The sequence below is a fragment of the Hyla sarda genome, chromosome 1 (genome assembly GCF_029499605.1).
Source record: "Hyla sarda isolate aHylSar1 chromosome 1, aHylSar1.hap1, whole genome shotgun sequence".
NCBI lineage: Eukaryota > Metazoa > Chordata > Amphibia > Anura > Hylidae > Hyla > Hyla sarda.
Genome location: NC_079189.1, coordinates 585847527 through 585870263, shown reverse-complemented (window position 1 = coordinate 585870263; position 22737 = coordinate 585847527). Strand labels below are relative to the sequence as shown.

The following is a 22737-nucleotide window of genomic DNA, read 5'->3' as shown; positions in this document are numbered from 1 at the left end:
GGACAACTTTTCCTTCGCACAGGTTTTGATAAATCTCCCCCATAGGCTTTGTAACAGGCCTACCCATTATTGATGTGGACCCTCGGTACTGCAGTAGATTGGGTCAGGTGGGATGCAGGAGGTAAGACAGGGCTCTTCTTCTTTGGTTGCAGTCCAACACGGTGGCAGTAATTTTCTGCCAGTCCATTCAAAAGCGTTTACATGTAAACATATGTAAATGTGTTTAACACTGTGTAAAAATAGCACAATTCTACTATTTAAGCAATTTAAAGGAAGTATCAAGGGAATCTGTGTGTTCTTGATCATGCTCAGAGAACAAATGTTGAAGAGGCTGTGCTGAGCTGCAGTATGCATTACCTCTTCCCTTCCCCACAGTCATACACCATACATCAATTAGGCAAAGCAGAGAGGAGTGGGGGAGAAAAAAAGGCATGCATGCTGCAGCTCAGCACAGCCTCTTTGACTCTTTTCTCTGAGCATGATCTAGAACTGACAGGTTCCCTTCAAGTATTGTGACCTGTTCACATGTAGTACTTCACTGAAATTGGAATATATGCTCAATTAAAACCTAACATTTATGAGGTTTGCAATAAAATAAATGTCCCCCAAATTTTCAAAGAAATAATGAAAAATGCGAACACTAGCCTCAAAATCCGAGGCTCGATACGGGGCTGAGAAGACCATGCCCCTATGTATTAATAACAATACCACCTGAAATAAGTAGTCATTTGATTTCCTGCAACAAGTATAATAACCATTGCATTGTATAAAAATTCACAATATGCAACAATTTCCGACGCGTTTCCCCCCATTTGAATAGACCAAGAAATGAGAGGGGTTCATCAGGGGGGAAAAAAAGGAACTAATACAGGCTAGAAACACAACAAGGCCTAAACCAGATATAAACACATGCCAAAACTGATAATAGATCGGTCCGAATAAGGGCCACTCACGCAGACGCTTAGATACATGATAACACCAGTAGAGGGATCTATGATGGCGATTTCTCCTCCTCCCGAGTGGCGGCCTATTCACATGTAGCTTTAACACAACCGTAGGTGTGATGTTCAGAGCAGGATACCATAGCCATATTGAGGTGCTACATCACATATCGGGCTCTGAATCCAGTTGATCATTACAACTTCCAATGGAGTTTACTTTATTTTAAGTGTTTTTAATACTTTTTTTTTTATTTTTTTAGGCCAAAGTTTGGTGGGAAATATTGTACTGGGGAAAGGAAGCGGTACAGAATGTGCAAAACAAACCCCTGTCCTAAGAACCAGCTGTCCTTCCGTCAGATGCAGTGCGCTGAGTTTGATACTGTAGTTTATAAAAATGAGCTGCATACATGGTATCCCATATACAACACAGGTATGTATGTCTCTAGTGAAAGAACACTTATATGAATTTCTGAGATTTGGAAAAAAGGGTCTGCTATGTTTATAGAAACAGGACCACTCATGCATGGATGGTGTCTAGAACTGCAGCTCAGCCCCACCTACTTGAATTACTCATACCAATGCTAAATACCATGTCTCATATATGTCTCGTACATTAACATCAGTGATCTACAATGTGAATCTCCAGCTGTACTGGCCTCAGGCATCCTAAAGATATTGTGGTGTCTACAGGGTGAATAACGGGAAATTAACATTTAGTGACACCAGGGCACCGTTAGCCTATACACGGTCCGATGTTGAGACAACTTCTCCTGGGCCAAGTGCAGGACAATAAATACTCTCATACAAGGTTACAGATAACTGTCTTTACTGAGGCAGAATAGATGGTGATTCCTATTCCGATTGGTGCAAAGGGAAGTGCAGAGTAAATCTTGGAAGCCTATCGCCCTGCTGGGTCTTGCAGTTGCTTGTTCTGTGCTGTATGGTGACTGACTTGTGATGAATGGCAACCCATGCTGACTTTGGTGCTGCAGACTAACTCACTGAAGACTATTGCTTTTCTTTCCCAGAGTATTTTGCTTACCGTTAGGCTTTTCCTTAGGATATTGGAGGCTCATGTATAGACTTCTGATTAGCTTGAGGCCTCCTCAGATCACCTCACACTTCTCTCTGACTTCTCCACACTGTACCTCAGCATGGAGCTCAGAGCTGAACTCTAGTCTTAGACTGTGGCAACTCCCCCCCCCCCCCCCCCCCCACACACACACACACACACACACACTATATACAGGGCAATTTGGATGATTCCCATTAGGGCGGACAGGTCACCTGATTTACTCTGCACCTTCTCTGCTAACATTTCTTAAAGAAACAGTAACATGGAAAATTCTAGAATAACAACATTGGCATAACAATACAGTATAATGAGTCCTGAGTGGTGGGCCCAAGACGGACACTGTACACTACTAATGGTCGGCCAATGAGCACATACAGAGGTATCCAAATGTAACAATAATATAACCCAAAGGGTTAGAAAAAAAACCTATAAGATATGTGCTCTATTAAAACATAACTTTTATTATAAATCATATAAAAGGTGAGAATACGCACAATTAAAACCACCTGCCTCAGAAGATACATTTTAATATATTTTTTAATTTTATGTTGTGTTCTATGTTCATATGGTGTGGGGTGACCAGAATGCTCATATAACACGATAACTGCTTACTTGTATTGTGGAACCAATCAGTAGTTTGTGAATATGGCTTCATGAACTTATTAGGATTTTTCATATACATGTGATTTTTCATAAATATTTCACAGTGGCGTCGCTAGATCAGGCCGTGCCCCCCCTTGTGCCCCCCCAATTTAAAATAAATAGGGCTGTCCCGAATCCCGATACTAGTATCGGGGCCAGTGGCGGACTGACCGAGCCCGCTGCAGCTGCTGGGGATATCCCTGCGCTGCTCCTGGTCTGCGTATCATTAGCAGAGACAGGCAGAGCAGGGATGAAGGTACCTGATGATGGCTCCGCCCCCCCGCACAGGAGAGGACCTGTGACCTGTGGACACTGGAGGAGGGAAAGTGACCCCTCTGGAAGGACAACATGTGAACACACTGCTAGTTTATCATTAACCCCTTAAGGGTACATTCACATGTACAGGATCTGCTGCATATTTTTGCTGCATATTTTGTGCAGCTGATTTTGCAACCCATTAGCTTCAATAGGTAGCAAAATCAGCTGCAGAAAATATACAGCAGATCCTGTACGTGTGAATGTACCCTAAGGGCTCATTCAGGGGTGGATCCACAGTGTATTTTATGCTGCAGATCCACCGACAATGGACCCTACAGTGCTGCCTCTATCTGTGCCTGCTCATAACGGCAATGCTCCGCTACGAGCAGACACGCTTTGATGTGTATACTCGCGCACATCATGGCCGCTCCTCCTGCTCTCTGAGCTAGGCCGAGAGCAGCCGCGATGTGTGCGAGTATACACATCAAACTGTCAGACCCCGACATGTTTCGCCACTCAATGTGGCTTTATCAAGGAGAAAACAGACAGCATTGAGTGCCGATCCAAAATGAGCCCTTTCTATAAAGATAACTGGCATAAATAAAATCAAATAAATAATGGAGATTGCAGTGAGTCACTAGTACCATATAGGGCCACTTAAGTACTAAGTACTGCTGTAGGATCTTAGATTCCGGTGGTGTACGTGTCCCTTTAGAATTGCATTGTATCTTCTGAGGCAGGAGCTAATACCTGCGTTTATAAGTGGGTGTCCATAAACACACTAAGGTTGGATTTTTTTATCAGTTATTTATTATTTGACCAGTATACAGATCCGTGGTGTGGCAAGACGGACACTGAAGGCAACATCTGCAGGATACGATATTCCGTACTGGGTCACCACACTATACAGAACAGTAAAACAGCGTGCATAGCCTGTTCTGGACCTATACTGTACATCTTCGTGCCTTCAATTTTATACAGAGACACTTGTGACCTTCATTGCATGGCGTACGACGGATAAAAAGTACCAACTTATGCCACCTCATATTACAGACCTGTAGAGACATAGGGGTGATTTACTGACAGAGGAGTGTTGCTTTCCTTTGTAGGTTTTGTTTTTTCCCTACAGGTATTTTTTGATGGTATTTACTAATTTGGCGCTTTTCCAAGGTTTTGCTGGTCTTACAACTGCTTTGAGCTGTCAGGTTTTCCTGAGTTAAAATTCACCACAATTTATGTGGAAACATTAGTTCATTTGTTGGGATTTTTTTTTACAGCTGTCTGGGATACACCCCTTTTTGGGGGGCATGTCTCTTTTCTCGATAGCTAAATTACCTTTAATAATATACAAGCTCTCTGTGTATCTAATGAAGTCCTGTGATTACAGCAGCATCGGCAATTATTGAAGCAGGCAGTCAGTGTCTCTCTTTCCCTGTCTCTCTTTTTTTCTCTCTCTTTCTTTCTCTCCTTCTCTCTACTAGTCTCTGTATGACCTGGGTCCCAAATTCAGGCTGCTTCTTTTCCATTTTCCTGTGGCACCTGCTGTCACAGGGTCTAATGGTCAGCACCTCTTATCAGGGTACTGTCTGTCTACCATGTGTCTCATGCCGCACTGTACAACATAGGTCTGACCAACACTTAATGTGGCCCTTCCTCTCTTCTATTAACACACCAGGGTCCAAGCTTGCGCTCTCCTGATGTCCCCCAACGTCCTCCCACCCTGCTCTTTGGGGCACAACGTTAGGGGCATTTCTTGTTACAAGTACCGGCAGTCACTGCTCACTGACTTGATATGGCCGCTGCATCGTCACCAACTTTGAGATCAGTCATCACGCGCTATGGCAAGTTTAAGGACAGTGACCAATGGCTGCTGCACAAAACACGCAAAAATGTCAATTATGTCTTGTTTGTTTTAAAAAAATGGAACAAAATCAAAATTTTTTAATAAAAAGACGGGACAGTCTTTAAAATAAAATAAAAAAACACAAGACTTTTTGGACATATGTCAGCCTAGTTATAACCCAGGAATATTGAGGGACCCTCAGCATCACCCATCCCCTTCACACTGTACAGAAACTGTGACCAGCCGCAGCTCTACTGTATGTAACACTTGGAAGGCAATGAGAACAACTTCCTATTAGTGAATTGTAAAGATGGAGCCTTGCAACCTAAACTACTGAACTTTGAAGGTGAAGACTCCACAAGGATGTATACACGAGCACTGTCAAGCATTTAGCTTTTACTTGAGACGAAATTCAGGAGGGTCACAATTTCAATTCTATGAAGACAATTTGGCGACAGACAATCTAAAAAGGATTGCAAATTTGGAATGAACCACCCATGAGACACATGTAACTATGATCTTCTGTTATCCTCTAATGTGATATCCCAACCCGGCACGCCGGAGCCATTTCATGGTCTGTCACTAAACAATATTTCTAATTGACTCAGGGCTATCATGCAATTACATGGGTTGTGACAGGATGGGGACTACAAATCACAGGACACACATAGATGGATGGAGGAAAATACAAAGAGTTTGTCATGAAATGTGCATTTTGTTTTGTACAGAACTTCCCTTTTTTTTGTTTTGACCTTTACTTTCAATTATAAATATGAGAGTTTTTATGAGTTATCACTGTACGGCTCATTTCCCTGTCCTCTGCGGGGAGATATGGCTCTGTGTGTCTGGAAGAATGACATATCAACATGAGGATTACATTTGGAGAGACTGTTGGGGAAAAAAAAGGAAATTAGTGTTCTTTTGCGGGGGAACTGATAATACCATAAAGAGTTTTGGGGAACTTGAAATGCATTGAGGCATCACTGTTAGTCATAGACTCATGAGCATCATGGAGCTCTGCAACTCCCATCAGAGCAGGCAAGACTCACAAATACTTGCTGTACACATTATGAGTTTATTTTTTGTTGTTTTTACTTGTTCTTTGATCTCCCTGGTGCATGCTGCATGCTTTACCAGATATTGAGTTGTATCATTAGTCTTCAATTCAGCCCTGAACATTCTGTATTTCTTATGTGGAAGAGCAGGCTAAGATGGCATGTTTTAGTTCTTGTATAACAACCGCTATTGATGCCAGGATAGCATTGACCTCCATGCTCCAAAGGTAGTAGCTTCCTGGGCCAAGCGATGGGATAATAACGACCACCAATGCATTGTTATAGAAACGACAAATTTTTACTCAGGAACTTGCTAAAATATACAGGAACAGTTCAACAGTAGTACAAAGTTCACTGGAGTTTGCTGCAGGGATTACAATTGCTTCAGGGCGCTATGGGACTTGAAGTCCTTACTTACTAACTAGCTTCTTGCTTGCTGAATAATGTTTGGACTGTTTTGCTTTTGGTTGTTCAGCTTAGAGAAGATTTGGGAGCTGACATACACTGACTCTCCACATAGGTATCTGGAATTAGGGCTTACCACGAGGTAAAAACTGTAGATATATGGACAGGAGTTGCCCAAGGCTTTCTATCTCCTGGAATCCTCTTTGCTAATGGGGGCCATGGGCTCTCTTCCCCACTGCAAACTTGCTTCTGAATTGCTGGATGACCTGGTCGGTGGGATCCTGAAACAGGGTGCTGTAGCTCTGAAACAATTTAGTGCTGCAACTTGATTTTCTCAGGCTTGTCCTCATGTGGTGAGGCACAGGTCCCCAGCAGAGGTCTAGACTCACACAACTCACTCTAGACTGAACTAACTCCGTCCTGCCTAGCAGACTTGGAGGAGGGTAGGGCAGTAGCCCTGGTTGGCTAAAGCAAGCATGTGATCCCCTTGGCATCCTCAGGAACAGACAGGTTAACCCATTTGGGCACAACAAAGTATATAAGTACATAGACAGTATATAACAAGGTAATAAATAACACAATTACACCTGAGCAGTGGGCCCAGAGCAGGCATGCTAGGTGACATCCACCTGACAGGTCAGGAAGACAGGTATGTTCCGCACTGGGACACCACACTTATTGTGCTTTCTCTGAGCTTGCTTTTGTCCCATCCAGAATGCACCATCAAATATATGGGCCTCCTCACACTAGCGTTCTAACATTCTATTGCAGTGTCCCAATAGGTGGTATACAGATATTGGTGCAATATAAGAGACAAAGCTGATGATACACAAAGGCCCCAGTTATAAACTCCAAGTAACTCAGGCCTACAAAATGCCCATGAAATAATAAAGAAAAATATTAAAAAAATGAAAAGGGGGAGAAATGGGGCTGCAGGGGCTGGGGGTTGATGGGCAATGATTACCAGTAAGTGGGTCAGAAGAGAAATACAATACTTATCCCTCCCACAGACATGTGCCCCTAATGGAACCCAACATGTTCTGTTGCCTATATGCAACTTCCTCAGGGACCTGTAGTGATGTGCTAGCAACTTCAGTACTAGAATGCCTCAAGAGTACAAGCACCTCCCCTTTGTTTGTTATAACTAGGCTGACCACACAGGAATTTCATTAAAGAGGTACCTCGGTGGAAAAAAAATTTGTAATGAATTTGTGCCAGAAAGTTATACAGATTTATAAATTACTTCTATTAAAAAATCTTACTCCTTTGTGTACTTATCAGCTGCTGTATGTTCCAGAGGAAGTTGTGTAGTTCTTTTCAGTCTGACCACAGTACTCTCTGCTGACACCTCTGTCCATGTCAGGAAGTGTCCAGAGCAGAAGAGGTTTTCTATGCTTCTACTCTGGACAGTTCCTGACACAGACAGAGGTGGCAGCAGAGAGCACTGTGGTCAGACTGGAAGGAACTACACAACTTCCTGTGGAGCTTACAGCAGCTGATAAGTACTGGAAGGATTAAGTAATTTACAAATCTATTTAACTTTCTGGCACCAGTTGATTTGAAAACATTTGTTTTCCACTGAAGTATCCCTTTAATAAAAAAACAGGACATTGAGTAGGTCTCCCTACTGCCTTCATATATAGCTTTAGACCCCTATACGACCCCATATATTTCATTAAAGACCCCCTCTGTGCCCCCACATATTTGTAGTCTCCCTCACCTCTATGCCTCCATGTAAAGTAGGTAGGCAGCCCTCACAGACTGACTGCCGCCAGCGGCCTAGCCATACTGCCCCGATGCTTCGGTGCTCCACTGCTCCTCTTGTCCTCCTTTGGGTTTGGGACCTACTGCTATGACTGGGCCCTATAAATAGGTCCCTGAACCGGAGGAGCAGTGGAGTACTGAGGTGACGAGGGCTGTATTTTAGTTACCATCCCGGTGCCTGCTACAGGGCCCACACCAGGGCTCAGACTTGCGATCTCTTGATGTCCCCTGACGCCCTCCTTCTCTGGGCACAATGTTTGGGGAGCCTCTCATCACAAGTACCAAAGGCGGCAGCACCGTCACCGACTTCAGCACATGCCATCGCCTACTTAAGGACAGTGACCAAAGGCTGCTGCCGCACAAAAAGAAGTGCAGAAATGTCAATTGTGTCCTGTTTGCTTAAAATGATGAGGGTGAGGTGTTCTATGTCATCATACTAGGCTGCTGGTGCTGGACTTTACCTAGGAGAACTGATTAGACTATGACCATGAGGAGAAAGTGATTTGACCTACCGTATAATCACAATTAAAGTGTTTTTTTGAAGATTTGAAGTCTTTAGGATGTCCTCACATATTTATTTTTTAGTGCAATTATATTCACACTTTTTTTGCATTTTTGATATCTTTACTGCGATTTCCCAAAATTCTGTAAAAATTACACAAATGACAGCTAGCAAGAGCAATCTGGTAGGTGATGATGTCATCCTTCTGACTCAGGACTGACCACTTCCTCTGACACATTAAACACTTTAATTTCCTGTAAGTCAGACTGGTGATCACATGATCTAGTAACAGTAATGAAACTTATGGGTGCAGCTTTACTGGAATAAAACAGAATCTCTCACCACCTCGGGCCTCTGCTAACTGTATTCTCTTTTATTCCAAGTGTTTGTTTTGTTTATTAAATATATAAACAGTTATATAATTGAATAATAGGGCAATCAGACATTGTATATAGTACATTCTAATGTTATGTATGTATGTTATGTAATGTAGTGATTAAAGTGCAGTTACATCCAGTGACTCAGAGGTGACGTGCTTTCTGATTGGAGTCGCTGACTTTTCCTTTTCTACATTATCCGGCCTTTACCGCTTTTAAGATTTCTCCCGGCCATAACTTGCTTCCATAGAACCTGCAGACAATCATTTCAGCCTCCTTTCTCCAGCACAATGCCCATCTTTAACCCCTTAAAAACCACGGACGTAAATGTACGTCCTGGTTTGGCGGGACTTCCCGCACCAGGACGTACATTTACGCCCTGTGTATGACCGCGAGCATCGGAAGGGTTCTCGCATCATACACGGCAGCTTCCGGCTGCTAGCAGCAGCTGGGGACCCGCCGGTAATGGCCGACATCCGTGATCGCGTGGATGTCCGCCATTAACCCCTCCGATGCCGTGATCAATACAGATCACGGCATCTGCGGCATTGCGGCACTTTGATTGGATGATCGGATCGCCTGCAGCGCTGCCGCGGGGATCCAATCATCCAGCATGACAGCCGGAGGTCCCCTCACCTGGCTCCGGCTGTCTCCCGGGGACTTCTGCTCTGGTCTGAGATCGAGCAGACCAGAGCAGAAGATCACCGATAATACTGAGCAGTGCTGTGTCCTATACATAGCACTGCACAGTATTAGCAATCAAACGATTGCTATAGATAGTCCCCTATGAGGAAATAAAAAGTGTAAAAAAAAGTTGAAAAATGTAAAAATAAAAAATAAAAAAGTGAAAAATCCCCTCCCCAATAAAAATGAAAATTGTCAGTTTTTCCCATTTTACCCCCAAAAAGCGTAACATTTTTTTTTTAATAAACATATTTGGTATCACCGCATGCGTAAATGTCCGAACTATCAAAATATAATGTTAATGATCCCGTACGGGGAATGGCGTAAACGTAAAATATAAAAAAAATCCTGCTTTTTTGTCACATTTTATAAAAAAAAAATTATAAAAAATGATCTAAAAGTTTTATATATGCAAATGTGGTATCTAAAAAAGTACAGATGACGGCACAAAAAATGAGCCCTCATACCACCCTATATACAGAAAAATGAAAAAGTTATAGGTGGTCAAAATAGGGCAATTTTAGATTACTGATTTTGTACAAAAAGTTTTTGATTTTTTTTAAGCGGTACAAAAATAAAAAAGTATCTAGCCATGGGTATCATTTTAATTGTATTGACCTACAGAATAAAGAACACATGTCATTTTTACCGTAAAGTGTACAGTGTGAAAACAAAATCCTCCAAAATGTGCAAAATTTTTGTTTTCATTAAAATTTCCTCCTTAAATTTCCTAAAAAGAATTTTCTTTGGGTTCGCCGTACATTTTATGGTAAAATGAGAGATTTCATTACAAAGTACAATTGGTCATGAAAAAACAAGCCCTTATATGGGTCTGTACATGGAAATATAAAGGAGTTATGGATTTTAGAAAAAACTAGGAAAAAACGAAAACGCAAAAATAAAATTGGCCTGGTCCTTGAGGTGAAAATGGGCTTGGTCATTAAGGGGTTAAGCTAATTCCCCATGTGTATTGTCCCTGCACAGTAAAAGTGCCCCTTTTTGCCCCCATATAATAGTTAGGCCCCCTGTGTTTATAGGCTCCTATACTGCTTCATATAGTTGTAGGTCCCCAATGTGCCCTCATATAGTTGTAAGCCCCTACTATTCCCCCATATGTTTGTAGGCTCCTATACTGCCCCCATATAGTTGTAGGCCCCTACTGTGCCCCCATATAATTGTAGGCTCCTATTCTGCCCCATATAGTTGTAGGCCCCCACTGTGCCCCCATATAGTTGTAGGCCCCCTTTGTGCCCACATATAGTTGTAGACCCCCTCTGTGTCCCAATACAATTGTATGCCCCCTCTGTGCCCCCATGTATTTGTAGGCTTCTATACTGCCCCATATTATTGTAGGCACCCACTGTGCCCCCATATAGCTGTAGACCCCCTCTGTGCCCCTATATAATTGTAGGCCCCCATACTGCTCCACTGCTCCAATAGTAATAGGTCCCCAGTACTCATTAGTTACTGTCCTCAGCAACCCAGTGCTTGCACTTCTTCTGTGCTGTCCTCCTGCTCTGCTACTTAGGGCAGCAAAGTTAACTAGTACCAGCAGCCACTGCTCACTTTTTTTTTAAAGTGATTCTAATGCCCTTTGCCACATTAAGATCTGGCAGCATGAGCCACGGCCACTTTAAAAACAATGACCAGTGGTTGTGCCTGCCATTACAATATTTTTCTGTACCCCAGGAGAACTGCTAAGTACCCATAAGGGTACGCGTACCTCATTTTGTGAACCACTGTCCTAAGGTGAACTTATACTTCTGTCATTGACCTACAGCAGTGATGTCTAACCTGTGACTGTCCAGTGTGCTGCTGCCGGTCATGCTGGTAGCTGTAGTTTCACAAGCTGGCTCCCTACAAATCTACTATATGTGGAGATAAGTAGAGGACTGGGTTCATACATTTATATTCTCTGCATTCTCCACACAGCTAATCCCTGCGAACTACATTGCCGAAATGCTGAAGCTAATTTTGTTGACAAGCTCCTTGATGCAGTCATTGATGGGACTCCGTGTTTCGAAGGAAACGAGAGCAGAGACGTCTGCATTAATGGCATGTGTAAGGTATTTGGTATGTTTCACTTACTTTAGTGTCATTCTATTTAATGCTGGATGAAGTGACGCACACAGTGGCTATTTATAACAGGATCCTTTGGATAGGGGATAAGATAGGGGTGGAGTATCCCTTTAAAATCTAATTAGCATTAATACGAGCTCCCCTTTTCACATCAATGGAGCAGGTACGGAAGAGATAAGAGGAAATGGAGGAGACGGACGGAGCAGACTGCTTCAAACCAAACAGCTCAGTTGATAATGGAAGATCTTACTTATCTTATACTTTCTTACACCATACACAGATGGTTAATTTTTTCTAAAAAAAAACCTTTTAGATGGGCATACGTATACTTGTGTGCTTAAATGTCCACATTTAAATTAGCATATGCTTTTTTTTATTTTTTTTCATTCAGCAGCTGTTTTGTTTCTGTATAGTTTCCCATATGGCCAACAGAAAACTATATGTATATTCTCACTTTATATGTGTTGTATGAGTATAACAATACATTAAATATTATCAGTCTATACATTAAGCTATTTAAATTCATTTACAGTCTAGAAGAGCGATGTAAGCTTGTATGCATGTTGTCCTTATACATTTATAAAATCAAATCTCAATGCTGAAACACAAAAACAGAAAGAATATCCAAAGTGCAACCAAAATAAGTATGATCCCTAAAGGGGTATTTCCAGTAAGCAAATACCCTTTAGGACATATTGTAAAGAGGTACAACTGTGCCGTGTTCTTTTCCCCATTGATTCGATTGTGTCCTGGTTTACTCTCTTTTTTGTGGACATGTAACAGTGTATTTGCTTTCCCACAATCCCCCTTGCTTGCAAGTACAATTGAGATAAACTATCAATACTTCCAGTACAGATAAGAAGGTTGCAGTTAAAGGGGTATTCCAGGCAAAAAACATTTTTTTTATATCAACTGGCTCCGGAAAGTTAAACAGATTTGTAAATTAGAAAGAACTCCGTCCGGCACCAAGGTATGAGGTAAAAAAGGGCTTGTCTTTATTTATTCCACTGCAGGATACATACAGATAAAGATGTCTGACGCGTTTCGCCCTTTGCAGGGCTTAATCGTAGACTAGATTTGTAAATTACTTCTATTAAAAAATCTTAATCCTTCCAATAGTTATTAGCTTCTGAAGTTTTCAGTCTTAACTGCTCAATGATGATGTCACGTCACGGGAGCTGTGCATGATGGGAGAATATCCTCATAGGAGCTGGACAGCTCCCGGGACATGAGTCATCAGAAAGCAGTTAGACAGAAACAGCAACTCAACTTCAGAAGCTAATAACTATTGCAAGGATTAAGCTTTTTTAATAGAAGTAATTTACAAATCTGTTTAACTTTCCGGAGCCAGTTGATATATAAAAAAATGTTTTTGCCTGGAATACCCATTTAAACTGAGCATGTGTGACCACTACCAAGGTAGTCGTAACCAAAGGTATGCATTAGGCTCCTGAGCTCCCCATAGTGGTGAGTGCAGGAAGCCAACATGTCATCATATAACTATACAGTGGTCCCTCAACATACGATGGGAATCCGTTCCAAATGGACCATCGTTTGTTGAAACCATCGTATGTGAGGGATTCGTGCAATGTAAAGTATAGGACAGTGGTCTATTGCCTGCGGACCTCCAGATGTTGCAAAACTACAACATCCAGCATGCCCGGACAGCCAACGGCTGTCCTGGCATGCTGGGAGTTGTCGTTTTGCAACATCTGGAGGTCCGCAGGTTGAAGACCACTGGTATTGGAGGTTGTACTCATGTGTCCCCGCCGCTCCGGACCGTCACCGCTCGTCACCGCTACCCTGGATGTCGCCTTCCATCACTGTCGCCGCGTCCCCGAGGTGTCCCCGACGCTCCGGCAAGGCCTCTGCTTCCCCGGCATCCTCGCTCTCCGTCGCCGCCATCATGTCACTACACACGCCGCTCCTATTGGATGACGGGATGGCATGCGCGCCGACGTGATGATGACGATGAAGAGCGCCGACGATGTAGGGGATCCTGAAGAGGACGCGCCGGAGCCCCGAGGACAGGTAAGTGATCGTCAGCAGACCACACGGGGCACCGTAAACGGCTATCCGGTGACAGCTGAAGCAGTCTGCACTGCCGGATAGCCGTTTACGCGATGGCCCCGACATACAAAAGCATCGAATGTTGATGCTGCCTTCAACATGCGATGGCCTCTGAGAGGCCATCGTATGTTGAAAAGATCGTATGTTGGGGCCATCGCAGGTCGTGGGGGGGGGGTGTCACTGTACATCTATGTAGTGTGCATGGAACTGGGGCTCTGACCACTATAAAAATATATTCTAATAATAATCAATTTCGAATTTTGAACCTAAAATTGTCATAATAATAACAGAAAGCAATTAACAGTAATAAAACACACTTGTATAAGAACAGTTATAGTGCTATAATGAGTTTTTGCATTAAATATCTCAATAGATAAATAAATAAAATAAATAAATAAACAAGTGATTTGGAAAGTCTATGTTTCTGCAGAATTTCTTTGAAGTGTGGCCATGTCTGGCAATGAGAAATCTATAAGTTGCATAGCAGATTTGTATGCCTGTTTCTTAAGCTGGCACATTATATATATATATATATATATATATATATATATATATATATTTATATTATGTTAATTATATTTCTTCCTTGTATTTAGTCTAGGCTGGTAATTGACTTATGTTCCAGGCTTCTCGTCTCAACGTCTTCAGCTCGGATAATAAGTCACCGGAGAACTTAATCAGACAGATGAAATGCGCATCTTGTTTGTGGCTTCTATCAATAGGCGCTTTTTAATCTTCTGCGTGTATATTAACTGTGGCCCTCCGCGCGTGAGACGTTTCATGTTCATTTACTGTTAATCACATGAGGTGTATTAGAATATTTATAAGCATGGAGCGGTGCACTCTGGATTTGGTTCTACTTCTCCTTTCCAAGGAGGAAATTAATCCTTCCTGATGAGCCGTACAGTCAGTGACCAATTTACTTGGATTATTCATGGCATAGATTCAACAAGGAGAGGATATACTCCTGGGTATATAGTGCAAAGAAGAAAATATTCCCGCTTCTTGGGTGCGGTATAAAAGATCTTCATCCAACAAGTGATAAAAGGTACAGGACAGGTAATGCCGACACATTTCAGGTCTACTGGATCCTTAGTCTTAGTGATGCCAAGACTAAGGGGTAGATTTATCAAAACCTGTCCAGAGGAAAAGTTGCTGAGTTGCCCATAGCAACCAATCAGATCGCTTCTTTCATTTTTGAAAAGGCCTCTGCAAAATGAAAGAAGCCATCTGATTGGTTGCTATGGGCAACTCAGCAACTTTTCCTCTGGACAGGTTTTGATAAATCTCTCCCTAAGGGTCCAGTAGACCCAAAACGTGTTGGCGTTACTTGTCCCTTACCTTTTATCACTTGTTGGATGAAGTTATAAAAGATTTTTTTAATACCGCACCCAAGAAGCTGGAATATTTTCTTCTTTACACTATATACCTTCCAGGTTGGAGGCGTTGCCGCCCTGTCCATGCCCGGGTGTTTGGTGAGTGAGGGTGGGAGCTGATAAATCCAGTTTTGGATATGCACCAATGCAAAGTTTGTACCGGAACCCCCAATCCCATATATATTTATATATTTTTATATATATATATATATATATATATATATATATATATATATATATATACATACATATATATACATACATATATACATACATATATATACATACATATATATACATATATATACATATATATATATATACACATATATATATATATATATATATATATATATATATACACATATATATATATATATATATATATATATACATATATATATATATATATATATATACATTTTTATTTACAAGTACCAGCTGTAGCTTTTACAGGCAGCACTTTTGCGTCGTTTTGACTTAGATTTTTTATTGTATTATTATTTTTTCTGGGATGCGATAAAAAAATAGCAATTTTGCTTTGAAAATGTTTCATTTCTCGTTTACGCTGTTGACTTTGTAGGTTTAGGAATGAGATAATTTAATAGCTAGGACAAAGACATAGGCAGCAGCAGTAGTTTCCCCCAGTTTACATACGTTGTGATAATACTCCAGTAATGCATACTTTACAAGAGTTGCTCACAAACAAAAAGTGCAAAAAGTCTTTAAATGAGAAGAAAATAACTGGCAGTAGTCATCCCTAAGTCATGGTTGAGTGTATGACAAGGAACAAGATGACAGCCATTTTGTGGAGCTCCCTGCACTTCCTCCCGCCCCTACATAACTGTTTAGTCCCGCCCTTTAAATAAGGTAACTTTAATCAAACCGATACAAAATAACAACAATTAGGACATGCACAGTAAAAACAGTAGTGTGTGTGTGTGGGAATCATTATATGACCATGTGGGTTATTTCTATGGGACATCGCTGTATCCAGTGTTTGGCTGAGCGACAGTATGACACTCTGGGCCCCGACGTCACTTCAAGGATAAAGCATCACGCTTGCTCACAAAAAGAGGATCGCAGCTGAGGACCAGAGAGGGACACCGGAGGACCAGCAGAAGCGCTGGAGTTATGTGGAGGTTTAGTTTTTTGTATAATGTAGAATGGGCATTCTTCTGAAAAAAAGAAAAAAAGCTTTCCGACAGATAACCCCTTTAAGGTCCCTTTCACACTACCGTTATGCTCCTGTAAAAACATCCTTCATGAACTCCCATCAGAAAGTCCATACACTGGCGGTCAAAAAATCCCATTCATGTCAATGGGATTTTTTGACCATCCTCTAGCATCAGTTATGTCCCGTTGTGACTAATGTCCGTTATTTTTGACAGGGCAAATAACGGTACATGCACTAATTTTTGTCCCGTTAAAAATAATGGTGGAATAACGGACGTTAACATTTTAACATTGAAGTCTACGGGTTCACAAATGACATCCGTTATTGTTAGTTTTTTTATGTTCCGTCATTGCTACTGAGCATGCTCAGTACAGCATCACAACCTGGAAGTCAAATGGAAATAAAATAACGGACATAAAATAATGGGCTATAAAGGGTGATAATGAATGGCACAGAATGTCTGTCAAAATTGATCATCAGTTATCATCCGTTGGTATTCAGTTATTTTATCCATTTTTTCATGACCTGTTATTGCTGAATAACGGGTGTCAGAATGCTGGAACATAACGATAGTGTGAAAGGGGCCTAAGAGAGGAGGTGGACTATAAGCTAACTGAGGGATCAGTTGTGGCTGCCCATAGAAGTCTATAGAGATGGAAGTAGAGTAGAAGAAGAGGAGGGGACTGGAGAGAGCCAGAAGCAAAAAGAAACACTGAAGAGAGAGACTACAAGACTTGATAGTGAGTACTAATTCTCAACCCGGTGCTTCATAGGGTGTGCTAAAGAGATATAGGGGAGTAGGATCCATACTTATGTGTGTTTCAAAAAGGGGATTATTTAAACTATTATTCTTGATATTCTTATTATTATTATTTATAAGGAGGGACTATTAAACATAATTTTTATTATTAAGAGAGTGGACTATTATTTACAATCTTTCAATTCAAAAAATGTAACTCCTTGAGCTTGCAGCCGGCGTTCCTCTACTCCTCAGACACTTGCCGTCTAGGTGCAGTGCCGCCGGAGACATAGGAGCGCGCTTATCGTGGCGCGCGGTATCCATCTTAGATACTAGGCGGGCATGAGATAGCATTTCTTCTATGGGGATGCAGTGTAGTAGACTGTCCATAGTGTTACGCCGAGCGCTCCGGGTCCCTGCTCCTCCCCGGAGCGCTCGCGGGGTTCCTCTCTCTGCAGCGCCCCACTCAGACCCGCTGACCGGGAGCGCTGCACCGACATTGCCGGCGGGGATGCGATTCGCATAGCGGGACGCGCCCGCTCGCGAATCGCATCCCAAGTCACTTACCTGTCCCGGCCCCCGGCTGTCATGTCCTGGCTTGCGCGGCTCCGCTCCTTAGGGCGCGTGCGCGCCGGCTCTCTAAGATTTAAAGGGCCAGTGCACCAATGATTGGTGCCTGGCCCAATTAGCCTAATTAGCTTCCACCTGCTCCCTGGCTATAATACCTCACTTCCCCTGCACTCCCTTGCCGGATCTTGTTGCCTTGTGCCAGTGAAAGCGTTTAGTGTTGTCCAAAGCCTGTGTTTCCAGATCTTCTGCTATCCACATTGACTACGAACCTTGCCGCCTGCCCCGACCTTCTACTACGTCTGACCTTGCCTCTGCCTAGTCCTTCTGTCCCACGCCTTCTCAGCAGTCAGCGAGGTTGAGCCGTTGTCGGTGGATACGACCTGGTTGCTACCGCCGCAGCAAGACCATCCCGCTTTGCGGCGGGCTCTGGTGAATACCAGTAGCATCTTAGAACCGGTCCACCGACACGGTCCACGCCAATCCCTCGCTGACACAGGGGATCCACATCCAGCTAGCCGAATCGTGACAGTAGATCCGGTCATGGATTCCGCTGAGGTGCCGCTGCCAAGTCTTGCTGACCTACCCAGGGTGGTCGCCCAGCAATCGCAGCAAATTGCCCAACAAGGACAGCAGCTGTCGCAGCTGACCGCCACGTTACAGCAACTTCTGCCACTGCTACAGCAGCAACCATCTCCTCCGCCAGCTCCTGCACCTCCTCCGCAGCGAGTGGCCGCTCCTAGCCTCCGCTTGTCCCTGCCGGACAAGTTTGATGGGGACTCTAGACTCTGCCGTGGCTTCTTGTCTCAATGTTCCCTGCATATGGAGATGTTGTCGGACCAATTTCCTTCAGAATGGTCTAAGGTGGCGTTCGTAGTGAGTCTTCTATCTGGAAAGGCTTTGTCTTGGGCCACACCACTCTGGGACCGCAATGATCCTGCCACAGTCCAGTCCTTCTTCCCTGAAGTCCGTAGTGTCTTCGAGGAACCAGCCCGAGCTTCTTCTGCCGAGACTGCCCTGCTGAACCTCGTCCAGGGTAATTCTTCAGTAGGCAAGTACGCCAACCAATTTCGTACTCTCGCTTCCGAATTATCTTGGAATAACGAGGCTCTCTTCGCGACCTTTAAAAAAGGCCTATCCAGTAACATCAAGGATGTGCTGGCCGTACGAGAGATTCCTGCCAACCTGCAAGAACTTATCCATTTGGCCACCCGCATTGACATGCGTTTTTCTGAGAGACACCAGGAGCTCCGCCAGGAAAAAGACCTAGATCTCTGGGCACCTCTCCCACAGTATCCTTTGCAATCTACGCCTGTGCCTTCCGCCGAGGAGGCTATGCAAGTGGATCGGTCTCGCCTGACCCAGGAAGAGAGGACTCGCCGTAGGGAAGAAAATCTTTGTCTGTACTGTGCCAGTACCGAACATTTCTTGGTGGATTGCCCTATTCGTCCTCCACGTCTGGGAAACGCACGCACGCACCCAGCTCACGTGGGTGTGGCGTCTCTTGGTACGAAGTCTGCTTCTCCACGTCTCACGGTGCCCGTGCGGATTTCTCCTTCTGCCAACTCCTCCCTCTCAGCCGTGGCCTGCTTGGACTCTGGTGCCTCTGGAAATTTTATTCTGGACTCTTTGGTGAATAAGTTCTGCATCCCGGTGACCCGTCTCGTCAAGCCGCTCTACATTTCCTCGGTCAACGGAGTTAAATTGGATTGCACCATGCGTTACCGCACAAAACCCCTCTTTATGTGTATTGGACCCCATCACGAAAAGATTGAATTGTTCGTCCTTCCCAACTGCACCTCTGAAGTCCTCCTCGGTCTGCCATGGCTCCAGCATCATTCTCCCACCCTTGACTGCACCACCGGGGAGATCAAGAATTGGAGCCCTGCTTGCTGCAAGAAATGCCTCACCTCTGCTCCCAGTCCCGTTTGTCGGGCCTCAGTGTCTCCTCCTGTGCCTGGTCTCCCCAAGGCCTATCAGGACTGTGCCGTGCCTCCTCATAGCCCCCGTCCTGGTGACACCCTGCCCCGTGCCAAGCTTCACCCTCTGCCCTCCCTCCCCATTCCCACTCCTGCTGTACTAGCTGCCTTTGAGGAAACCCTACAATCGCTCCCAGTGTCCTCGTCCCATGTGAAGCAATTGCCGGACAAAAAAAGGGGGAGACCTAAGGGGGGGGGGGTACTGTTACGCCGAGCGCTCCGGGTCCCTGCTCCTCCCCGGAGCGCTCGCGGCATTCCTCTCTCTGCAGCGCCCCGGTCAGACCCGCTGACCGGGAGCGCTGCACCGACATTCGTGGCGCGCGCGGCTCCACTCCTTAGGGCGCGCGCGCGCCGGCTCTCTAAGATTTAAAGGGCCAGTGCACCAATGATTGGTGCCTGGCCCAATTAGCCTAATTAGCTTCCACCTGCTCCCTGGCTATAATACCTCACTTCCCCTGCACTCCCTTGCCGGATCTTGTTGCCTTGTGCCAGTGAAAGCGTTTAGTGTTGTCCAAAGCCTGTGTTTCCAGATCTTCTGCTATCCACATTGACTACGAACCTTGCCGCCTGCCCCGACCTTCTGCTACGTCTGACCTTGCCTCTGCCTAGTCCTTCTGTCCCACGCCTTCTCAGCAGTCAGCGAGGTTGAGCCGTTGCCGGTGGATACGACCTGGTTGCTACCGCCGCAGCAAGACCATCCCGCTTTGCGGCGGGCTCTGGTGAATACCAGTAGCAACCTAGAACCGGTCCACCGACACGGTCCACGCCAATTCCTCGCTGACACAGGGGATCCACATCCAGCTAGCCGAATCGTGACACATAGCTTATCGTTCATGGCATGAGAGTGGTGTTAATCAAGTGATGGCACCCGCTGCACCAGAGACAATTTAAAAGCACCAGAGACAATTTAAATTTCTATGACTGATGGTTGTATCCTATTAGTTCCTTGAGAAACCCCACAGGTTGGGGGGAAACGCGTCGGAACTGATACCAAACTGTAATATTTTATCTTATCACCTTTCTCACGTGGTGTGGGGATAGGTCCTAGATCAATATATGTTAATAGCACCACCATGGAGTAGATGTGAGAATGCCTTATGAGTGGAGAATTATTAATTGTGCCACCGATATAACCGCAGTGATTGATAATTGTGGCAAGAGGTACATTATCTCTCTCCTAGGGTGCCGTCTATTTAACTGTGGACCTATGTCTCGTTATGTGATATGATTTTTTCACCTTTAGGTCACAAATTATAGTTTATTTTGCTTATTTAATACTTATTTTAAATCATTAAAGTATATATATTTTAGAAAAAGGTTATTTTCAGCTGCTGTGATTTGCAGTGCGCCACGTACACCCAACTTGGCCTAGCCCTCATCTGCTGTGTTTAAGATGGATTAGTGCAGGGCCAGTTTATTGACAGGGGACTCAATTTAAAGAAGAAAGAGCACATCAGAATTATATTATATATATATATATATATATATATATATATATATATGTGTGTATATATATATATATATATATATATATATATATATATTATAGCCTCAAGACATAGGGCCTGGAGTCTAGGAGAGGCAAATGGAGACATCCAGTAGGTTTAAGAGACAAAGAAGAAAGGAAAAGTAATAGGAACTCTATTTCAGAAATAAATAATACAATGGGGTATTTATTAAGGTATATACATTACGGCTGTTTTCTATCTACAAAAGGAGGAAATTTGTGAATTATTATAATTTTTTTTTAAACATGCCAATTTTTGGTAAGACCACATGCAAGTTTTTTCAAATGATTTTTTTTGTGTGTTTTTTTCAAACATGCCAGCAAAAGATGTACCATGTAAAACCATCCTTAGGCAAGGAAAGTTTTATCATGAGCGATTGTAGAGCAAATGGCACATATATTGTTCTTTCCTGGGGGCTCGTACCATCTGCATCCAAACGTAGCTCCAATGGAAGGGTAAAACTTGCTCATATACTTCACTTTAGATTAGTTGTTATACCATGTCACCCTTAATTCTCCATCTCATTATGCATCGGACAGACCTAAAACAAGCATGGCCAATAGTTATAGGTGATAGGTCTCCTGGATCCCAATGACATATTTGCCACTTATGCCGTAGGGCCTGGGTTTGACTACTACCTCTGTACCTCTATAACTATGCCTGTAACCAGTGTATGCAATACAAAAGCACATGTGTCAAACTGAAGGCCAAGTCTGGCCTGCCACATATAAAGCAAAGCAGGTAAAACTTTGCAGAGGGGGCAGATACCAGCAGATGGAATGGGAGCAATCTTGGGCTCTATTCAACAACTAGCAAATGATGGCGCAGTTCTGACAGCCCTACTCAAGCACCCTGACCACCGCCTAAGGTAGGAAGTTTGATGGTGAAGAGGTGGAAGGATCTGGCTATTATCTAACCTTATCCTAAAGGACATTTGGCCTTTTACATCTCTGGTGGAACAATTTGAACTACTTTGGTGTGTGTATGGTGTCTCAGGTTATTTAACAATATGTTAAAGGGGCATCCTGCTGGAAACATCTTATCCCCTATCCCTCCTCCTCAGTCTTCCTCCTATTTGCTCTGTACCTGCTCCATTGATGTGAAGTGGGAGAGCTCGTATTAATGCTCATTAGATTTTAAAGGGGTACTTCACCTCTAGACATCTTATCCCCTATCCAAAGGATAGGGGATAAGATTTTTGATCACAGGGGTCCCGCTGCTGGGGACTCCCACGACCTCTTGTCATTTGGTGCACTGAGCAAACTCTGCTCCATGCCCGATGACTGGCGATGTAAGCCACAACTCCCCCTCCATTCACGTCTATGGGAGGAGGCGTGACGGCTGTGCCGTCACGCCCCCTCCCATAGACATGAATGGAAGGTGTGTGGTGTGACATCACGAATGGGGAAGCTGCAAGCTTCTGTGTTCCGGACGCTGCCGGCCCGGAGATCGTGTGGGTCTCCCCTGGCGGGACCCCCGCGATCCAACATCTTATACATAAGACAGGGGATAAGATGTTTCCAACGGATTACCCATTTAAGGAATAGCTACATTAATACAGTCTGACAATTACAAACGGCCCTTTGAAGGCAACCATAAGGCTGATGTGGCCCTCTGTGAAAATAAGTTTGACACTCGTGCACTAAATCATGAATTCTACAATCCTATTCCGCTATATAGTGTAGTCAGACTCCTG

At 43.7% G+C, this 22737-nt stretch overlaps 1 protein-coding gene across 2 annotated transcripts in view; it reads left to right on the top strand.

Moving 5' to 3' along the window:
* ADAMTS12 (ADAM metallopeptidase with thrombospondin type 1 motif 12) overlaps positions 1 to 22737 on the top strand; it is a 560388-nt gene that overhangs the window by 379937 nt on the left and 157714 nt on the right. For both annotated transcript variants that reach the window (XM_056545369.1, XM_056545379.1), the window contains exons 12-13: positions 1202 to 1371; positions 11479 to 11612. In XM_056545369.1, coding sequence (XP_056401344.1) covers positions 1202 to 1371; positions 11479 to 11612 — 304 coding nt within the window. The remainder of the gene's footprint in view (positions 1 to 1201; positions 1372 to 11478; positions 11613 to 22737) is intronic.